Source organism: Scyliorhinus torazame, chromosome 5 (assembly GCF_047496885.1).
Source record: "Scyliorhinus torazame isolate Kashiwa2021f chromosome 5, sScyTor2.1, whole genome shotgun sequence".
Classification (NCBI taxonomy): Eukaryota; Metazoa; Chordata; class Chondrichthyes; order Carcharhiniformes; family Scyliorhinidae; genus Scyliorhinus; species Scyliorhinus torazame.
This window is the reverse complement of record NC_092711.1, coordinates 199,938,858-199,956,115: the sequence shown is the minus strand read 5'-3', so window position 1 is coordinate 199,956,115 and position 17,258 is coordinate 199,938,858. Positions and strand designations below refer to the sequence as shown.

The following is a 17,258-nucleotide window of genomic DNA, read 5'->3' as shown; positions in this document are numbered from 1 at the left end:
TATAATTCATTCAGTTTGTTCCCTGCACTCTGTGTCTCACATCCTAACCTGACCTTCTGTTCCAATATTTTAATCATGTTTCTTACTCCTTACTTTGTGTGTAATCACTTTGCATCTGTTAGGAATGTGGGTGGTTTGGGGAAGTTAACAAGATTAACAGTGAATTTGAGATGAAAATAAAACAGACAAGTAACAAGACTTGCAGGCATCTAGAGTAATAATGAGATGTAATTGCCCAGTAACAAGATTAGCAGGAGTCTAGAGACATTGAGGCATTGAGGTGTGAATGGCCATATCAGAAACCAGAGGCCGAATTCTCTGCCGTCGGGATGCTCCATTTTGCCAGCAGCCCGGGGGTTCCCCAATAGTGGGGGGTTACACCCATTGACCAGTTGGCGAAACAGAGAATCCCAAAGACGTGCTGAACCAGAAATCTGGTGCAGCGGGACGGAGAAACCCACTGCAGAGATCAGTGGGGCTATTCAACTGATAACATCTAAAGGCAAGGGACTGGATTCTGTTTTTGGGACTATGTCCCTATGCCGTCGTAAAAACTAGACTTTCATGTGAGAAAAACATACATGAAAGGGCCACATATTCCTAGCTCTGCAGGGGGCAAGCAGTGAACCAACGTAAAACTAACAGCTTTTGCTGCAGATACGGGTCCCCGCACTTCCGGTACAGAGGCTGCGCATGCGCACGGTGGCAGCCGTGTCATGCTCCATGGCGCACTCAGACCGCGGAGCTCGACCCTAAGCATAGTGCCCCCGATCGGCCGCTCGCCCGACCTTGACCGGCCGGCCACAAATTGCCCAGCCGTGTATAAGCCCCTCTGCCCTCCGATCGACTGAGTCCGCAGCCGCCACGCTCGTATCCCGACCGGCAGGACCATGTTAGATCCACGCCGTCGGGACTTCGGCTGGTCGGGGGCGGAGAATGGTGGTGCGGGCCTCCAGCAATGGCCGCAGGTAGGTGATATGCTGCGCGGTGTACTCTCTGAGTACACCACTTTTCGGGGCCCGTAGAATCGGGGAACTGGCGCCGGTTCCGATTCCATGCGGGGAAATGGATTCTCCGCCCGGCGCTGGCCGCGATTTAGGCATCGGGGTGCGGAGAATCCAGCCCAAGGAATTTGAGAGAGGTAGACAGCAGAATCTACAGAGGGAAATAACAAAGAGTCCAAACAATATAACTGTTAACACACTCATTAGGAAGCAGGCTAGTTCTCCATACACCAGTCAGGCAGGTCAGTTCCATCTGTGAGCCGAGCCAATGAGACCTGTTCCATCGAATATTTATAGCTGCGGCAGATTGCAGATATTCTCCTCCAAAAGATACTGGGCAGGATTCTCCGTTTCTGAGGCTAAGTGACAACACGAATAGAGAATCGGCGGTGTTCCACGAAGGCAAAGTCGGTGCGAAATCCTCACCGATTCCGGTACCAGTGAGGGGCTAGCATCGGCGCCATGTGGAACACCCACGGAATGCACATAAAACGGCCGGAGAATCGGTGGGTCTCGGGCCACACATGCGCAGGGCTGACAAGCTGCAGTCGCGCACGCCTACACCCACACCGGCCGTGCCGGAAAACATGGCGCCGGCCGTGCTGGACCGCGTATCTACCCACCCCAACCCCCGATCCCACATCCTGGCCACTCTCCATCACTCCCCCAGCCCGAGCAGAAGCACCCCGGTCAGCAGCACGGATATCGGCTGAGTGTGGTGGCGGTGGACACGGTCCGCAGCCGACACGCCAGGCTCCTGACCGCTGGTACCACACGTAGCCCATGCCATCAGGAACTTGGCCCATCGGAGGTGGAGCATCGTGGGTCGGCTGGCTGATGACCCGCCAACGGCGTTGTGACTGCGCGCATTGCTCGACCTGTTGACTCTGATTTGGAGAGGCTGAGAATCGCCAACCGGAGTCAATCCGGCGCCTGCCCCGATTTCGGCGTTGGGAGCCATTCTCCACCTGATCGCCGTTCTCAATTTCGACGTAGGGCTACGGAGCATTCCGCCCATTGTTTCATGCCTTCGCCGAACCACAGACTTGGCCACCGAAGCCAGAGTTTTCAAACTTTTTTTCCCGGGACCCACTTTTGCTAGCTGGCTAACCTTCGGGACAAAGGCCGGGCAACTGTTGTGACTCACGCCATGTTCGCTCACCTTTAATGTGAAAGGGGAGCCTGCTTGTTCCTCACTATCTCAGTCCAATCAGATTCACAGGAAGAGGGGGCACGAGAGATGCAGAGTTCAACCAGTCTTCACCTTTGTGACAATAGAAAATCCAACCTTGCACATGTAGGGCCTCGTGAAGGGTAACAACAACAAAATGTTTTACTCAGCACTGCATACTCCTGGGAGATGCTACTCAAGAATGCCGATCGCGTCCGAGCCTTTTTTAATCTTGTTGGTTCACATAGAATCCCAACGGTGCAGAAGGAGGTCATTCGACCCATTGTGTTTACACCACCAATAAAGCACCCTACCTAAACCCATCAGCCCTGCCCTACCCTTGTAACCACATCTAACATTTTGGACAGTATGGGACAATTTAGAATGGCCAATTTTCACATCTTTGGACTGCGGGTGGAATCCAGAGCACCCGGAGGAAACCCATGCAGACTCGGGGAGAATGTGCAATCTCGACATAGCCAGTCACCCAAGGTTGGAATTAATCCCGAGCCCCTGGCACTGTGAGGCAGCAGTGCTAACCACTGTGCACAATGCCATCCTATTGTTGTGTTTTTAATGTGTTGCCACAGGCCGGTACAGCAGTGCAGTCTTTTATTTTGGAGTCAGCTATAAGTTAATAACTGACTCTAGGGTCTCAATTGCAAAATAAACTTTTTACACACCACTTCTCTTTCAAAATCTGAAACTTCTCCCATTTGCCAGCAATTCCCTGCATAGGACACACAAGAGCTTTGTATTCCCATTTGCGTGTGGCACAATTGACAAAAACCATGCGCTGGATTCTCAGGTCACTGTCGCCGAAATCGCATTCGGCGACTGGCTGAAGAATCCAAGTTTACGACAGAATCGGGGCCGCCCTCTCCAAAGCGACATACGCCGCGCCACATATCGATGGCCTCAGGACATTGCCTGAAGGCCGCCCCCGATGCTCCGACCCCGACCGGCCGAGTTCCCGGCGGCTTCGGTCTCTCATGGTCTCCCTTGTCGGGAACTCGGCGTGGCTGCTGCGGACTCATTCCAGCGCCGCTACGTCGGGGAGAGCCGATCCGCGGGCAGTGGGGGGGGGTCATTATTCGGAGCTGGAGCATTGTGGTGGGAGGGGGGGGGATGGTCCGGGGCATGTGAGCTGGCCGAAGGTCGGGACTATTTCGCGGACCGGGTTCGCGAGCAGCCTCCACCATGAAGCACGGCGCGGCCACTGCAGGCCGCCGCCATGCGCATGTGCAGCCACGGACCTGGTATCGGCAGCTAGAACCGGGTGCTCTATGCTGCCGTCCTGCTAGCCCCCAGCAAAATGGGGAATTGGTGGCCATTTTGTGCTAGTTTTCCTGGCGTAAAATGCCACTGTTCTTACGCCGTCATGGGGACATTGCCCCAGAATCGGAGAATCCAGCTCCCTACTTCAAGAAATCATGTTATACTGCTTTGATCCCGAGTTAAGTTTCTTCTTTGCAGACAGTTAACCAGAGTTCTGTACATAGCTAACACTAGCACTACTCTGTGCTGCCTTGAACTCTCCTGCGCAGCTCTCTCCAGCAGATTCAGATGTGAGATCCTGGCCAGTAGGTTATTCATCTTCACAGTCCTCTTGCCTTGCACACCAGCAGCTACAAAATCGAAGAAGTTATCCTCTGTAATTTGGTGCCAGAAACAGGTACATACAGGACACTTGACGTCAAGTGTATGTGCAGGGCACATGACACGCTCACTGCTGCTGGCCAGAAGACTGCACACAGCCTTATTTCTTTCTCATTTAAAAGGTGGCCTTATTTCTTTCTCATTTAATTATTCTCAATAAAAATGTTGTAGCAACCATTGGGCGCTTCTCCTGCCATTGGGAACTCCGTGATGGATCGCCCCGTGACCCTCCTGAAACCTGCCTGCAACACGAGCTGCATTTTGAAAAATCCTGACCTAAGCTGTACAGTGTGGTGACGATAAGTGGGATTTGACCCATTGAGTTTCTAAAATTGGATGTTGCTTGGGAGTTCAGGGAATGTGAGTATATTTGGGGAACAAGAGGTAACTTCAGATAAAATAGTATGTTGAGTTATTCATATACTTAAGTGTCATCGTGGGAGAAATTTGTCACCTCGCTACAGGTTAACCGCAATTTGGCGGAGATTGGGGCGCAAAATTGAGGTCTGCGGCCGGCACCGATTCGTGTCCCTCACTAGTGGCAAGGTTTGTGCCCTGCACCGGTGGCATGTGAAACTGGCATTTTAATGCATTTAAATGTGATCATCTAGTTGGACACAGTATACTCCGCCCTTTTGCGATGCTCCACGCCTCTCAGTGGAAATCCTGAGGCCGTGAATTACTACAAGTATTTACAAACGTGGACTGGGCGCCATGGCTGCGGAGGCTTTTTGGCACTAACTCCAGCCCCAGCAGTTCGAACGCCCGCTGGGGCTGGGAATTGCTTGGAATTTGCAGCAGCAGATGCTGGCCTGAATTTCTCCACAAATAGTGCCCTAATCAGATCGTCAACTGCTACAATTCAGTCCTGGCGTCAAAACTTAGGGCGTAATTGGGCGGTCACGTAGCGCTGATGCGAGAGCGCGATGAAGCCATTAAAGCACGGGAGAGGCCAAACTCGGTGTGCGCCGATCAGTTTGCAATCCAACCGGCTCGCTCGCATTGGCGAAATCTCAGCGATTCCCATAATCACCACTTAAGCCCAATTTCCATACAATTAATGGGAGCGACCCCCTATCTACCGCCCCCGCACCCCGTGTTCTATCCACCTCCACAGCAAGTGATCACTTTGATGCTAATTAGTACTCCTTTTTAAAAATATGAAGCTGGCGGAGGGGCTGTTCCAGGGACCAGAGGATGTGAGTAGCCATCTTCACTCCCACGCAAAGAGCCCATGGGCACTGGGTTTGCTGGAACTTTGCTTGGGAGGGGGGGCAGCCTCGGTCAGGGGGGGCCACCATCGGTGGGAGGGGGGCGTGTTGTGGAGCAGGGTAGGGGGTGGCTGCTCATGCCCTTGGCTGGGGAGGGGTGATGGGAGATGGGTGCCTCAGCATCCATGGACCCGCCATACCAACCCCTGGACCAGGTGGTCCCATTCCGGGGGCAGCTGCAGCCCCAACCCGCCTTCTCCACCGACCATGCATAACTCCCACTGACTGCTTCCCAGGGAGTGTGTACGACAGCTCCACCCTAGGCCAGTCGGACAACCCTGGCCTCTTCGTCGAGCATCCCAGGATGGCCAGTTGGCTCTTGGGGATAAGGGGTACTCGGTGAGGACTTGTACAGAGGCCGGTGACTGAAGCGGAGACCCGATACAACGAGGCCCATGCGGCCACCTGGGCTGTCATTGAGCTGTGCATTGGACTCCGCAAGATGTGGTTCTGATGCCTCGACCGCTCTGGTGATGCCCTGCAGTACACCCCCACACCCACCCCCGACCCCGGAGGGTTGCCCGCTAACTGGTGGTCTACTGTGTCCTCCACAACCTGGCACAGCAGTGGGGCAAAATGCTGGAGATGGAGAGAGGGGAATATGAGGCCAACTCCGAGGAGAGGGATGGGGATGAAGAGGCGGCGGACCAAGCGGGGGCGGGAGGAAGAGCCCGGGGAGGACCCACAGGACCAGCCGGAGGTTGGAGGGCAAGCAGAAGCAGAAAGGGTCCGGCACGCCCAGAGGTCCAGGGAGGCCTGCGTCACATAAAACATGGCCTCGTCTGTCAGATCCCCTCTCTAAACTCCCTCTCCTCACCCCCCTCCCCATCCTTCAGCCTCACCCCTCCCCCCTTCATCTTGCTCCCATTCCTTAACCCCCCCCCCCCCCACACCATTTCCCACTCTCCCAGGGTCTGTGTAACATCACTACAGTGCGATAGAACAAAGAACAAAGAAAAGTACAGCACAGGAACAGGCCCTTCGGCCCTCCAGGTCTGCGCCAACCATGCTGCCTGACTAAACTACAATCTTCTACACTTCCCGGGTCCGTATCCCTCTCTTCCCATCCTATTCATGCATTTGTCAAGATGCCCCTTAAACGTCACTATCGTCCCTGCTTCCACCACCTCCTCTGGCAGCGAGTTCCAGGCACCCACTACCCTCTATGTAAAAATCGTGCCTCGTACATCTCCTCTAAACCTTGCCTCTCGCACCTTAAACCTATGCCCCCTAGTAATTGACTCTCTACCCTGGGAAAAAATCTCTGACTATCCACTCTGTCTATGCCACTCATAATTTTGTAGACCTCTATCAGGTCGTCCCTTAACCTCGGTCGTTCCAGTGAGAACAAACCGAGTTTATTCAATCGCTCCTCAGAGCTAATGCCCTCCATACTTGGCAACATCCTGGTAAATCTCTTCTGCACCCTCTCTAAAGCCTCCACATCCTTTTAGTAGTGTGCCGACCAGAATTGAACACTATACTCCAAGTGTGGCCTAACTAAGGTTCTATACAGCTGCAACATGACTTGCCAATTTTTATACTCAATGCCCCGGCCAATGAAGGCAAGCATGCCGTATGCCTTCTTGACTACCTTCTCCACCTGTGTTGCCTCTTTCGGTGACCTGTAAGCCTGTACACTTAGATCTCTCTGACTGTCAATACTCTTGAGGGTTCTACCAATCACTGTATATTCCCTACCTGTATTAGACCTTCCAAAATGCATTATCTCACATTTGTCCGGATTAAACTCCATCTGCCATCGCTCCGCCCAAGTCTCCAAACAATCTAAATCCTGCTGTATCCTCTGAAAGTCCTCATCGCTATCCACAATTCCACCAACCTTTGTGTCGTCTGTAAACTTACTAATCAGACCAGTTACATTTTCCTCCAAATCATTTATATATACTACAAACAGCAAAGGTCCCAGCACTGTGGAACACCACTGGTCACAGCCCTCCAATCAGAAAAGAACCCTTCCATTGCTACTCTCTGCCTTCTATGACCTAGCCAGTTCTGTATCCATCTTGCCAGCTCACCCCTGAACCCGTGTGACTTCACCTTTTGTACCAGTCTGCCATGAGCGACCTTGTCAAAGGCCTTACTGAAGTCCATATAGACAACATCCACTGCCCTACCTGCATCAGTCATCTTTGTGACCTCCTTGAAAAACGCTTTCAAGTTAGTGACACGACCTCCCCTTCCCAAAACCGTGCTGCCTCTCGCTAATACGTCCAATTACTTCCAAATGGGAGTAGATCCTGTCTCGAAAAATTCTCTCCAGTAATTTCCCTACCACTGATGTAAGGCTCACCGGCCTCCTGTCAGCACTGTCAGCAGGTCACTGTCGAGGGCAGGGGGGGTGATGATAACCCGCAGAGAACTGAGCACTGGTGCTTCTCATTCAATGCCATAGTCTGACCCCTGTCTGTCTGCTGAGTGGTTGCTCACACCCACAACCTGGACATGGTTTGCCTGGAGGCTGGGAGGAGCAAGAGCCCAGGACTGGTGAGATGCAGCATGGGACTGGTGCTTGGCTTGCGTTGCGGAAGAAATTGCCAGAGGCGTTAGATATACACGTGTCCCCAACTGCCGCACTCCACTGATGGTGCTGCCCCACTCTCCCCACCCCTCCCAGACCCCCATCCTTTTACCCCCCAATGCATTCTCTCCCCCCTTACCCCCTAACATGCCTCCCTCCAGTGCCCTCTCAGTGATCCTCGGCCTGCTTAGCCTTACATCCCATACCGCTGTGTCTCCGTTGTCCTCAAATGAACATCAGAGGTGGAGGCAGCCTGTTGTCTATCACGTCCCATGGCCTTTGATGCCCCTGATGGGTATCCTCTGGGGGCTCTGGGGCTGGAGGACTCCTGCGCAATTGCTGGTGGCACAATTCCCGCCATTCCCAGTGTTGACTCGGAGATGCGCTTTTGTCAGGGGTGGAACCCGGGTGAGCTGGTGGCCGCCATTTCCACTCCATAAGGTGGCTCCTCCCGGTCGGTGCCCATAGGGACCTGGGGTTCACCGCTGGGTGGAGGGGCAGCTGGATCATCTGGCCTGCCAGCCCTGGTGGCTCCCCGATGTTTGCAGCATGGTGTCAATGCCCTCAGCAATGCTCCTCAGTGACTGCGACATGCTCTGGAGCATTTTGATAATGTCCACCTACCACTGGGACACATCCCGCAGCGATGGGGACATGCTCTGCAGCGCCTCGGTTAGGCCTACCTGAGACTGAGACATGCCCCGCAGCGCGTCGGCTATGCCCACATGGGGCAGGGAAGTCACCCCTAGCCACCGGGTCATGCTCTGGAGGGCCTTGGCAATGCCCACCTGAGACTTGGACATGCTCTGCAGCGCCTCATCAAGTTCCGTCTGGTATCGGGTCATGTCCTCCAGCGATTAGGACATGCTGTCGAGGCGCTCAGCCATGGCCGGCACCGACTGAGCCACACCTTGTGGACCAGGCTCTCCACTGCGGTTGCCACCCGAGCAGTTCTGGCCTCGGTACCACCCATTACCAGCGCCATCTCCTGCGCCCGTGGCCTCTGGGACTCCCCCAATTGGCTATGGATCTGCTGGACTGTCGCTGACATCCGCGTCTGAATTTCACTGCAACACCCTAGCATCGGCATCAGCTCTGGGTAAACCTAGTCCAGAGGCTCAGCATCTGACTAGGACTCAGCTGGGTCCTGGGATCCAGCAAACCTTCGACTGCCTGGCGCCTGGGCATTCCTGCCACGTCCTGATGTGCATCTGCAACTGTGTGATGCCACCAGAATGTGCCTCAGTAGCCTGTCCACTACCATTTCCTACCGATGTGTGTGTCTCTGCACTGGTGAAGGGTGGGTATAACATCCTTGACACCTCGACAGTGGGATCCTCGGAGCTGTCCTCAGAGGTGTTCTCATGGGAGGTGGGAACCACCCTGGATGGGCATGCAACGTTGGATGAGGATCCTGTGGGAGAATGGATATGTGGTCTATGGGATGGATGAGTCAGTCTGCATGACATTAGTAACTCACGTGATAGTTCATCTGGCAGGGGGCCAGGGGATCCTCATCTCTGTACTGTACGCTGACCTGTACGGTGGTGTCAGATCTGTCCACGGCCACCCCCGCCACCTACAGGGTCCATTCCTCGGAGGGGGTGAGGTCTTTAATGTCCGGAACACCACCGCCCTTCTGGATCCTGTACCGTCTGTTGTGGGCCAATGTCTCCTGTGGGGTCACAGAGAGGGCATCGTGAGCCGCACGGTGTTTCATCGTTGGGGTTGGGGTGCTCAAGCTCAAGGGGGGGGGTGCTCAGGGGAAGGGGTTTTTGGTGGGTGTGTGGGGAGATGGGCTGCATGAGGGGAGAGGAAATAAGGAGTATCGGGGGTCGGATGGGGAATGAGAGGGGCAATGGGGGGGGAGTCTTGGACAGCACTGCTGGACATGGGTAGGCCGGGGCATGGAACAGTGCTGGGAAGGGGTGCTGCCAGACACATTTTTGTTGGGGAGTGGGGATTGGGGGTCCAGCGGCTCGGTGGAGGCTATTGTTTTCTTACGACACTGGGTGCCGATCCTCATGCTCCTTGAGCTTTCTGCCACTGCCACTGATTACTAAGCTGCCCTGTGACTGACCCTCCGAGACCCCAGGTGAACAGGGCATACCATCTGGCCGCGCATCCTATAATCTGCCCAGGTCGGCATTCCCGAAACAGGAGGCTGGTCTTCTCGGAGGCATGGCTGCGAGCTGAGTGGGGTTTAAGTTCTGCTCCCCCTTGTTAGCAAGTCGAACGTGGTCCCGGCGAATTAGCCGGCGGGACTATCATAGCATAGATAGCATAGAATTTACAGTGCAGAAGGAGGCCATTCGGCCCATCAAGTCTGCACCGGCTCTTGGAAAGAGCACCCTGCCCAAGGTCAACACCTCCACCCTATCCCCATAACCCAGTAACCTCACCCAACACTAAGGGCAATGTTGGACACTAAGGGCAATTTATCATGGCCAATCCACCTAACCTGCACATCTTTGGACCGTGGGAGGAAACCGGAGCACCCGGCGGAAACCCACGCAGACACGGGGAGGACGTACAGACTCCACACAGACAGTGACCCAAGCCGGAATCGAACCTGGGACCCTGGAGCTGTGAAGCAATTGCGCTATTGACAATGCTACCGTGCTGCCATTGGTGGCATGAAGCCCGTAGGGCCTCATTAAGTGCACCAATTAACGTTTTATAGCAGTGACGGCCTCGCAAGGCCGAGCGCGGAAAGCTCGCAGCAGTTCCCGCTCATCACCGCACTTCAAACCATTTCAATTAAATCTCCCAAATGGAGAATTTCACAATGTGTATCAGTCGTGTTTTTTTTTCTTCTATTTCTTTTACTTTAATAAATAATCTTTATTAGTTGTTTACATGATGACTGTTCCGGTTCCTCACAGGGCTGTGCATTATTCCTCACATTATTCCAAACAAACATACACCAGGAAGAACCAACGTTTTAAGGTGTCTTTCGGAGTTTTGAGACACTCACACAGGTAACATCAGTGGGGCTCATTACAGTATATTTCAGTTTTCCATTTACCTGTATTGCTGAAAGCAGAATCTCTGTTACTCTACTCTCTTCCCTGTTTTATCATTTTAAACTACTATCTTTTTCACCTTAGCTTTTCCTTCATTTAGGAGTTTAAAACCTTTGTAACTGCATATTTCTCCTAGGACACCTCTGCAGGCTGTAGTTCATTCCTATCCCAGTACCGGTGCCACTGTCCTATCAAATGGAAAACTCTTTCTGACAACATTCCTTCAACCACATGTCAGCCTTTCTGTTCTGCTTATCCCTAACTTAATTTGCATTTGGTTTGGGTAACAATCCAGAGTTTGTCACCCTTGAGGTTTTGATCTTTAATTCTTTAAGACTGAGTCAATTGATGGTTTTCAAACTGCGATTGTTAGATTTTTGTTGGATGACTGTTTGAAATGAGGTCAGATTCCAGACACGATCTCATTTAATGCGGAATAAACACGAAGGGTCAAATGACAAACTCATTTTCCGATATTCCTTTGTTTCTAATGGATTGTTGGCCTTTATCTCAAGGGAGATTGGAATACAAATATGTGGAAGTCATGCTTCAGGTGTTCGGAGCTCAGGTTTGATCCCATCTGGAACACTATATCAATTCTGGCACTGCAACTTGCTAAGGATAGATTGCCCTTGGAGAGGCTCGGCGCTGATCTACCAGAATGATACTAAGGTGAAAAATGGTTAAACTATAACACTAGATTGTTCGGCCTAGGCTTGAAATTTTTGTTTTTTAATAAATTTAGAGTACCCAATTCATGTTTTCCAATTAAGGGGCAATTTAGCACGGCCAATCCACCTACTCTGCGCATCTTTGGGTTGTGGGGCGAGACCCATGCAAACACAGGGAGAATGTGCAAACTCCTCATGGACAGTGACCCAAAGCCGGGATCGAACCTGGGACCTCAGCGCTGTGAGGCAGCAGTGCTAACCACTGCGCCACCGTGCTGCCTCGCCTAGGCTTGAAATGACACAGAAACATAAAACATTACCGGTTGATCTAATTGGGGTGTTGAAGACAATTAAAGGATTTGACAGGGTAGATACAGACACTACTTTCTTTAGTGAGAGAGTCGGCAATAAATGGGCATTCCTTAGACATTCAGGATTGATGTCAGGAAGCGCATCGTACACAGAGTAGTGGAAATTTGCCAATCTCTCTACAAAATGATTCACAGACTGGAGGTCAATTAAACATTTTGTATCAGAAATTGATGGATTTTCCTTAGGCAAGGGTACTAAGAATATAGATCTAGGATGGGTGGATGCAGGGAGGATACAGAACAGCCATGATTTAACTGAATGGCAGGGTAGGCTTTAATGTTGAAGGACCTAGTCCTTATCCTATGTTTTTATGTTCCTGTATTCGACCATGTATTCAATGTACCCTCCACAGTCCATGTGCTTCTATCATAGACTCTACCCTTCGTTTAATCTCCTCCCACAGCTCATATACACTCATCCCCATCATGGACCCGATCCACTTATTTAATCTCCTCCCACATCTCATGTACACTCATCCCCATTATGGACCCTACCCACCTATTTAATCTTCTTCCTTAGCTCATGTACACTCTCGCTTATCAGAGACTCTACCCACCTATTTAATCTCCACACAATCCCTTGTACACTCTCCCCATCATAGATTTTACCCACCCGAGATTTTGTCTCGTCCCGTACCAAGGTGCATTCTCCCCTATTATGGACTGTAACTAACAAGTTAATCTTGATTATCCTTGCTGAGTGTGGGGGCACTGGGCACAGTCTGCAAACACCACGCCAGCTTTCCGACCCCTGAGACCACATGTGTCCTGCGATGTCGGAGCTTCACCCGGCACCGCTGCTAGCTCCTCACCGGTCCCAGAATCAGTGAGGGGTTGGCGCCGATTTTACCATCGTAAACCTCCCGCGAATTCTCTGTTCGAGCCGGCACTAAGCTGCTGAAATGGAGAATCCAGCCCCGTATCTCTGAGGTAGCAGACAGAGAATGGGAGGGTAATTTTCCCGGACGAAGCTCAGTGAGAGTGACAATGAAGAGGACAGAAATGTTAAATCCACTTTTCCCAGATATTAATGCCAAACAAAATTGTTGTTAAAGTTTTAATCGAATATATATGTTAATGATGGTATTGTTATTGGATAATATCAATAATAAAATTATGCGATAGAACTAAATATACAAACAGTCACTGGTCGATATGGGAAATTGAATATGGCTGAAAAGAAAACATGCTGCCAAAAACTCCTCATCTTGCACTCATGAGGACAAATATAAGAATTCCAAATTTCAAATGATCACAATAATGTATACTAAAGGAGCTGTTTGCTGTGTGGTGTGCTGTTTGGGCAGCTGTGTGCTGTTTGGGCAGCAAGTTGACTCTGATTGGCTGAGGTGTTGTATTAGAGAAATCAACAGAGAACTTCAGGTTTTACATCCCAATGATTGGCTGGTTGAATCTACAGGCGAGGCAATGGCATAGTGGTATTGTCGCTGGACTAGCCATCCAGAGACCCAGAGTCACGGTCTGGGGGACTCAGGTTCAAATCCTGCCATGGCAGGTGGCAAAATTTGAATTCAATAAGAATCTGCAATTAAAAGTCAATGAAACCATTGTCAATTGTCGTAAAAGCCCATCTGGTTCACTAGAGAAGGAAATCTGTCAATCTTGCCTGGTCTGACCTACATGTGACTCCAGATCCCCAGCAATCTGGTTGACTCTGCAGTCAATGCCTTCAGGATGGGCAATCAATGCTGGCCCAGCCAACAACGCCCACATCCAATGAATAAAAAAATAGCATGTTTCTTCAGTTGTTCATAATAGGTAGAGAGTACAGATCATATTTAACAAGCCCGTGTTTGCAAAACCCAAAACAAAACATCTCCAGTTAGATGTAATTCTGCGATGGGGCAGCACTTGCTGAACAACACTGAGTGAGCTAATAGCTACACTAACAAACAATTTCAGATAATCTGTTGAATTCATAATGCTTGCTAGAAATGACGTACATTGGTACACAAGGGTTCCTCATTATCAAATTGAAGGAATATGTTCAAGCCTTGTGCCTTTTTTTGAATTACCCAGGACCTTGGGAAGCCTATGGTTCCACATTGATTTCTCTATAGTAACAATTAGAGCCAATTTACCAAACAATCAGCACCATTTTTCTTGTTGCATAAATTGTGATTGTTAGACATTTGGCATTTTTGCATTTAGATGTTCAGTAATACAGAATTTAATCTTGCTGAAAAAAGAGCCAAGCTGTTGAAGTTTTTTGACATCAGGTAGACAAATTTCAATAATTATACTGCTGGAGAAATGGGATGCTGATTGTTTGCCAAATCAGCTCTGATTGGTCGAGAGGTTGCCACGACTAATGCAACAGGGAGCTATTGCCCCCCGTGCTTGTTAAATTCAAAATCGGTGCAATGTCTGGACATTGCCTATAGCGTGTAGATTCCTGCATATCAATAGATGTAGCTTCTAGCAAACATAATTGAGTTACAGTAGGAGCCCAACTGATAATCCTAAATTAATTGTTAGCGCAACTCTCAGCACACTCATGGTTTTTCAGCAAGTGCTGCCCAATTGGGAAATCACATCTAATGTTATACATTATGTCCTCAGTTTTTCAGGCACAGGTTGGTTGAGTATGGTCAGCACTCTATCAATTGCAAACAGTTGAAGGGACATGCTGTTTGATACAATCCACTAGCCCGTGATAGACCAGAGCATGCATACCTGGCATCAGTCTGCCACTGAAACTCATGCGCCACATTTCTCATTTGTGTGGTAAACAGAACACCGTTTTGGCTTGTCTAACATTTGTTTGATGTTCATCAGCCTTTGGAAGGTGGCTGGGTCATCTCTTAATCTGAATGGCATAACCTGGCACTGGAATAAGCAGGGCTGGGGTAACAAAAGCTGCAGGAGTCAGCTCTGGTCAATATACTAACATTTCTGTAGTCAATGCAGGAACTGGTTGGGCCATTGCGTTTAGGCATAAGCACATCCAGGGGACAGCAGCTGCTTTGAGAGGGCTCAATCAGGTTGTGCTCCAGCATGTACCAAATTTCCTCTCGAACATTGGTCAGTTTCTCTGGGTCTAGTTGTAGGGCTAGGATTGTGCACCCAGGTTTGTCCCCATAGATCTTTTTAAATGTTATGAGCAGCCTTGTTAGGCCTCTGTTCTGGATTTAAAACAGAGAGCACGTTGTCTAATCTCCTTAACATTTACCTGTTAGCTAACTGGACAGGGCAGGATTCGAATTGGGAATTGTCCAGGCCTCCCCCGTCTCTTCCTCACTATCCTTTTAAGCCTCTTCTGTCCTGACTCCCTGGTTGACCTGTGTTTGTTTGTCCCCGTCCCGTCAGTGAGACTGCATCAACCATATTGATAAGCTTTTGCTTTCTCCTATGGCTTGGGGTCTGAAGTAAATAATTCACCTCGCCTATTCTGTTTACCACTCTGTACAGGGCACTGAATCGGGCTTTTGGCTGTTCACCCTGTACGTGCAGTAGCACTGACACATCGGACGGGATTCTCTGGTCCGCTAGCTGAGTTTTTCTGGGCGTCACGCCCTCGCCAGCATTGGGATTCTCCGTTCCCGCCACCTGCCAATGAGATTTCCCATTGTGGCCACCCACACTTCCGGGAAACCTGCAGGTGTGGGCGCACCGCCGATGCAATGGAAAATCCCGCCGATGGAAAATCCTGCCCATCGTCTCTGGGACGAAATATTTTGCCCTTGGCCTGATTATCTGCCTTCATTTTCCGAGTTGTCTGGAGGTTTCAAGATGCTCCTATGTCACAGCACAGGCTTGAATGAGCCACTCCCTGGACAAGGATATGTAATCTAACATGGAACAATCTTCAGTTTGCTGTACAAACCTGTTTCGGAGGACATCTCACCTCTCATTCATAAATTAATTCAAAGGGGCTAAAGCCAGTGAACTCCTTGGGTGAATTCTGGGTGCCAAACAAGAGGAATCCCAAACCCTTGTCCCAGTCATGGGGGTACACATGGCAGGATGTCATGATCATTTCCTTTACCGTTTTGTGGTACCGTTCTAAAACCCCTTTGTGTCTCCGGGTGATAGGCTGTGGACTTTAGCTAGTGTAGCCATCTGGGATGGCTACTTACAACAAAAAACATGGATGTTCGCAAAGCCTAAAAGGAAATATGGACAATGTAAGATTCAGGCAGGCACAGAGCCTGAATGTATATTCGTGAGCAGAGAATCCAGACAGCATCGAAACCCCCAACCGATTAGCATTTAATGGCCCATCTCCGTAAGACAAAGGATTGATACTCAGGTAACCAATACAAGCCCAGACATATTGGCGCCACTCCCTTTACTCAGGAAGCATCAACAACAGGGTCAATGACCGCTTAGGACATGCCCAGCCATCAAGGCACCTGTCCCTTTATTGGCTCAGATTGAAGGCAGTGATCGAGAACGGCCCAATTAATTGGGTCCAAACCTAAGGACCGCCCAAAAGAGCGCGAAATCCCCAAGGATAAAGAGAGACACTGCCATGTGTTCGACCTCTTTTGGACCTGGGACTCCGGCAACGTCCATCTCCAACTACAGCATCACGCCCAGAAGCAAGTTCAAGTTCAACGCTCGCTACCAGATGGATGATCCTAGCCGAACCGCAGTTACTTCTCCAGATCCAACCGATCCAGATTCAAACAAAGACGACTGTTCCTCGGATCTAAGCCGGGTGCCTGAAGTTAAGTACAGGTTGTCATAGTTGTTAGATGTAGTTTAGCTAGTAGTGTTTATGTTGCATGTGTAAGTTAATCTTGTGTGTAAATAAAGTATCATTGATCTTGAACTAACTAACTGGTTGTTTGGCTCTTTGATCGATACCTGGTTAAACCTTGTCGCAGTATTTGATCCCTGGCGACTCTGAGAGCATATAATATCACTATCTAGATAAAAGAAGGGCAACCTTATTGACTGCCATATTTAGAGCAAGTAAAGATAGCAACACTAGGTTATGTCCAGATTACCCATAACCTTGCGAAAAGTACTGGACAGAAACTTCATGCTCTGATCTGACCGGATCTCAATCAGCTGCCTGTATTGGGTAAGGTATGGGGTTAACACCTCCACCTATAGCTTGGCAAAGATACCGGTAGCACAGTGGTTAGTACTGTTGATTCACAGCGCCAGATACCCGGGTTCGATTCCCAGCTTGTATCACTGTCTGTGCAGAGTCTGCACGTTCTCCCTGTGTCTGCGTGGGTTTCCTCCGGGTGCTCTGGTTTCCTCCCGAAAAACGTGCTTGTTAGGTGAATTGGACATTCTGAATTCTCCCTCAGTGTACCCGAACAGGCGCCTGAGTGTGGTGACTAGGAGATTTTCACAGTAACTTCATTGCAATATTAATGTAAGCCTACTTGTGACACTAATAAAGATTATTATAGATAGTTCTTAGGGGATGGCTTCGGGGAATCACGTATCCACATCCAAAATGGTGGGAATAGACTGTTAGCTCCCTTTTGTTTTAGGCAGAGGCCCTACACAATCCACCAATACCCTGCTGAAGGGTTCCCCAAAAGCTGGTGTGAGTATTA

The 17,258-nt window shown here is 50.2% G+C and overlaps 1 protein-coding gene across 1 annotated transcript in view; it reads left to right on the top strand.

The window, feature by feature from the left end:
• The window catches only part of LOC140418096 (uncharacterized), a 77,264-nt gene that overhangs the window by 35,301 nt on the left and 24,705 nt on the right, over positions 1-17,258 (top strand). The window contains 2 exon segments of the mRNA XM_072501517.1: positions 11,189-11,241; positions 13,888-13,955. Coding sequence (XP_072357618.1) covers positions 11,189-11,241; positions 13,888-13,955 — 121 coding nt within the window.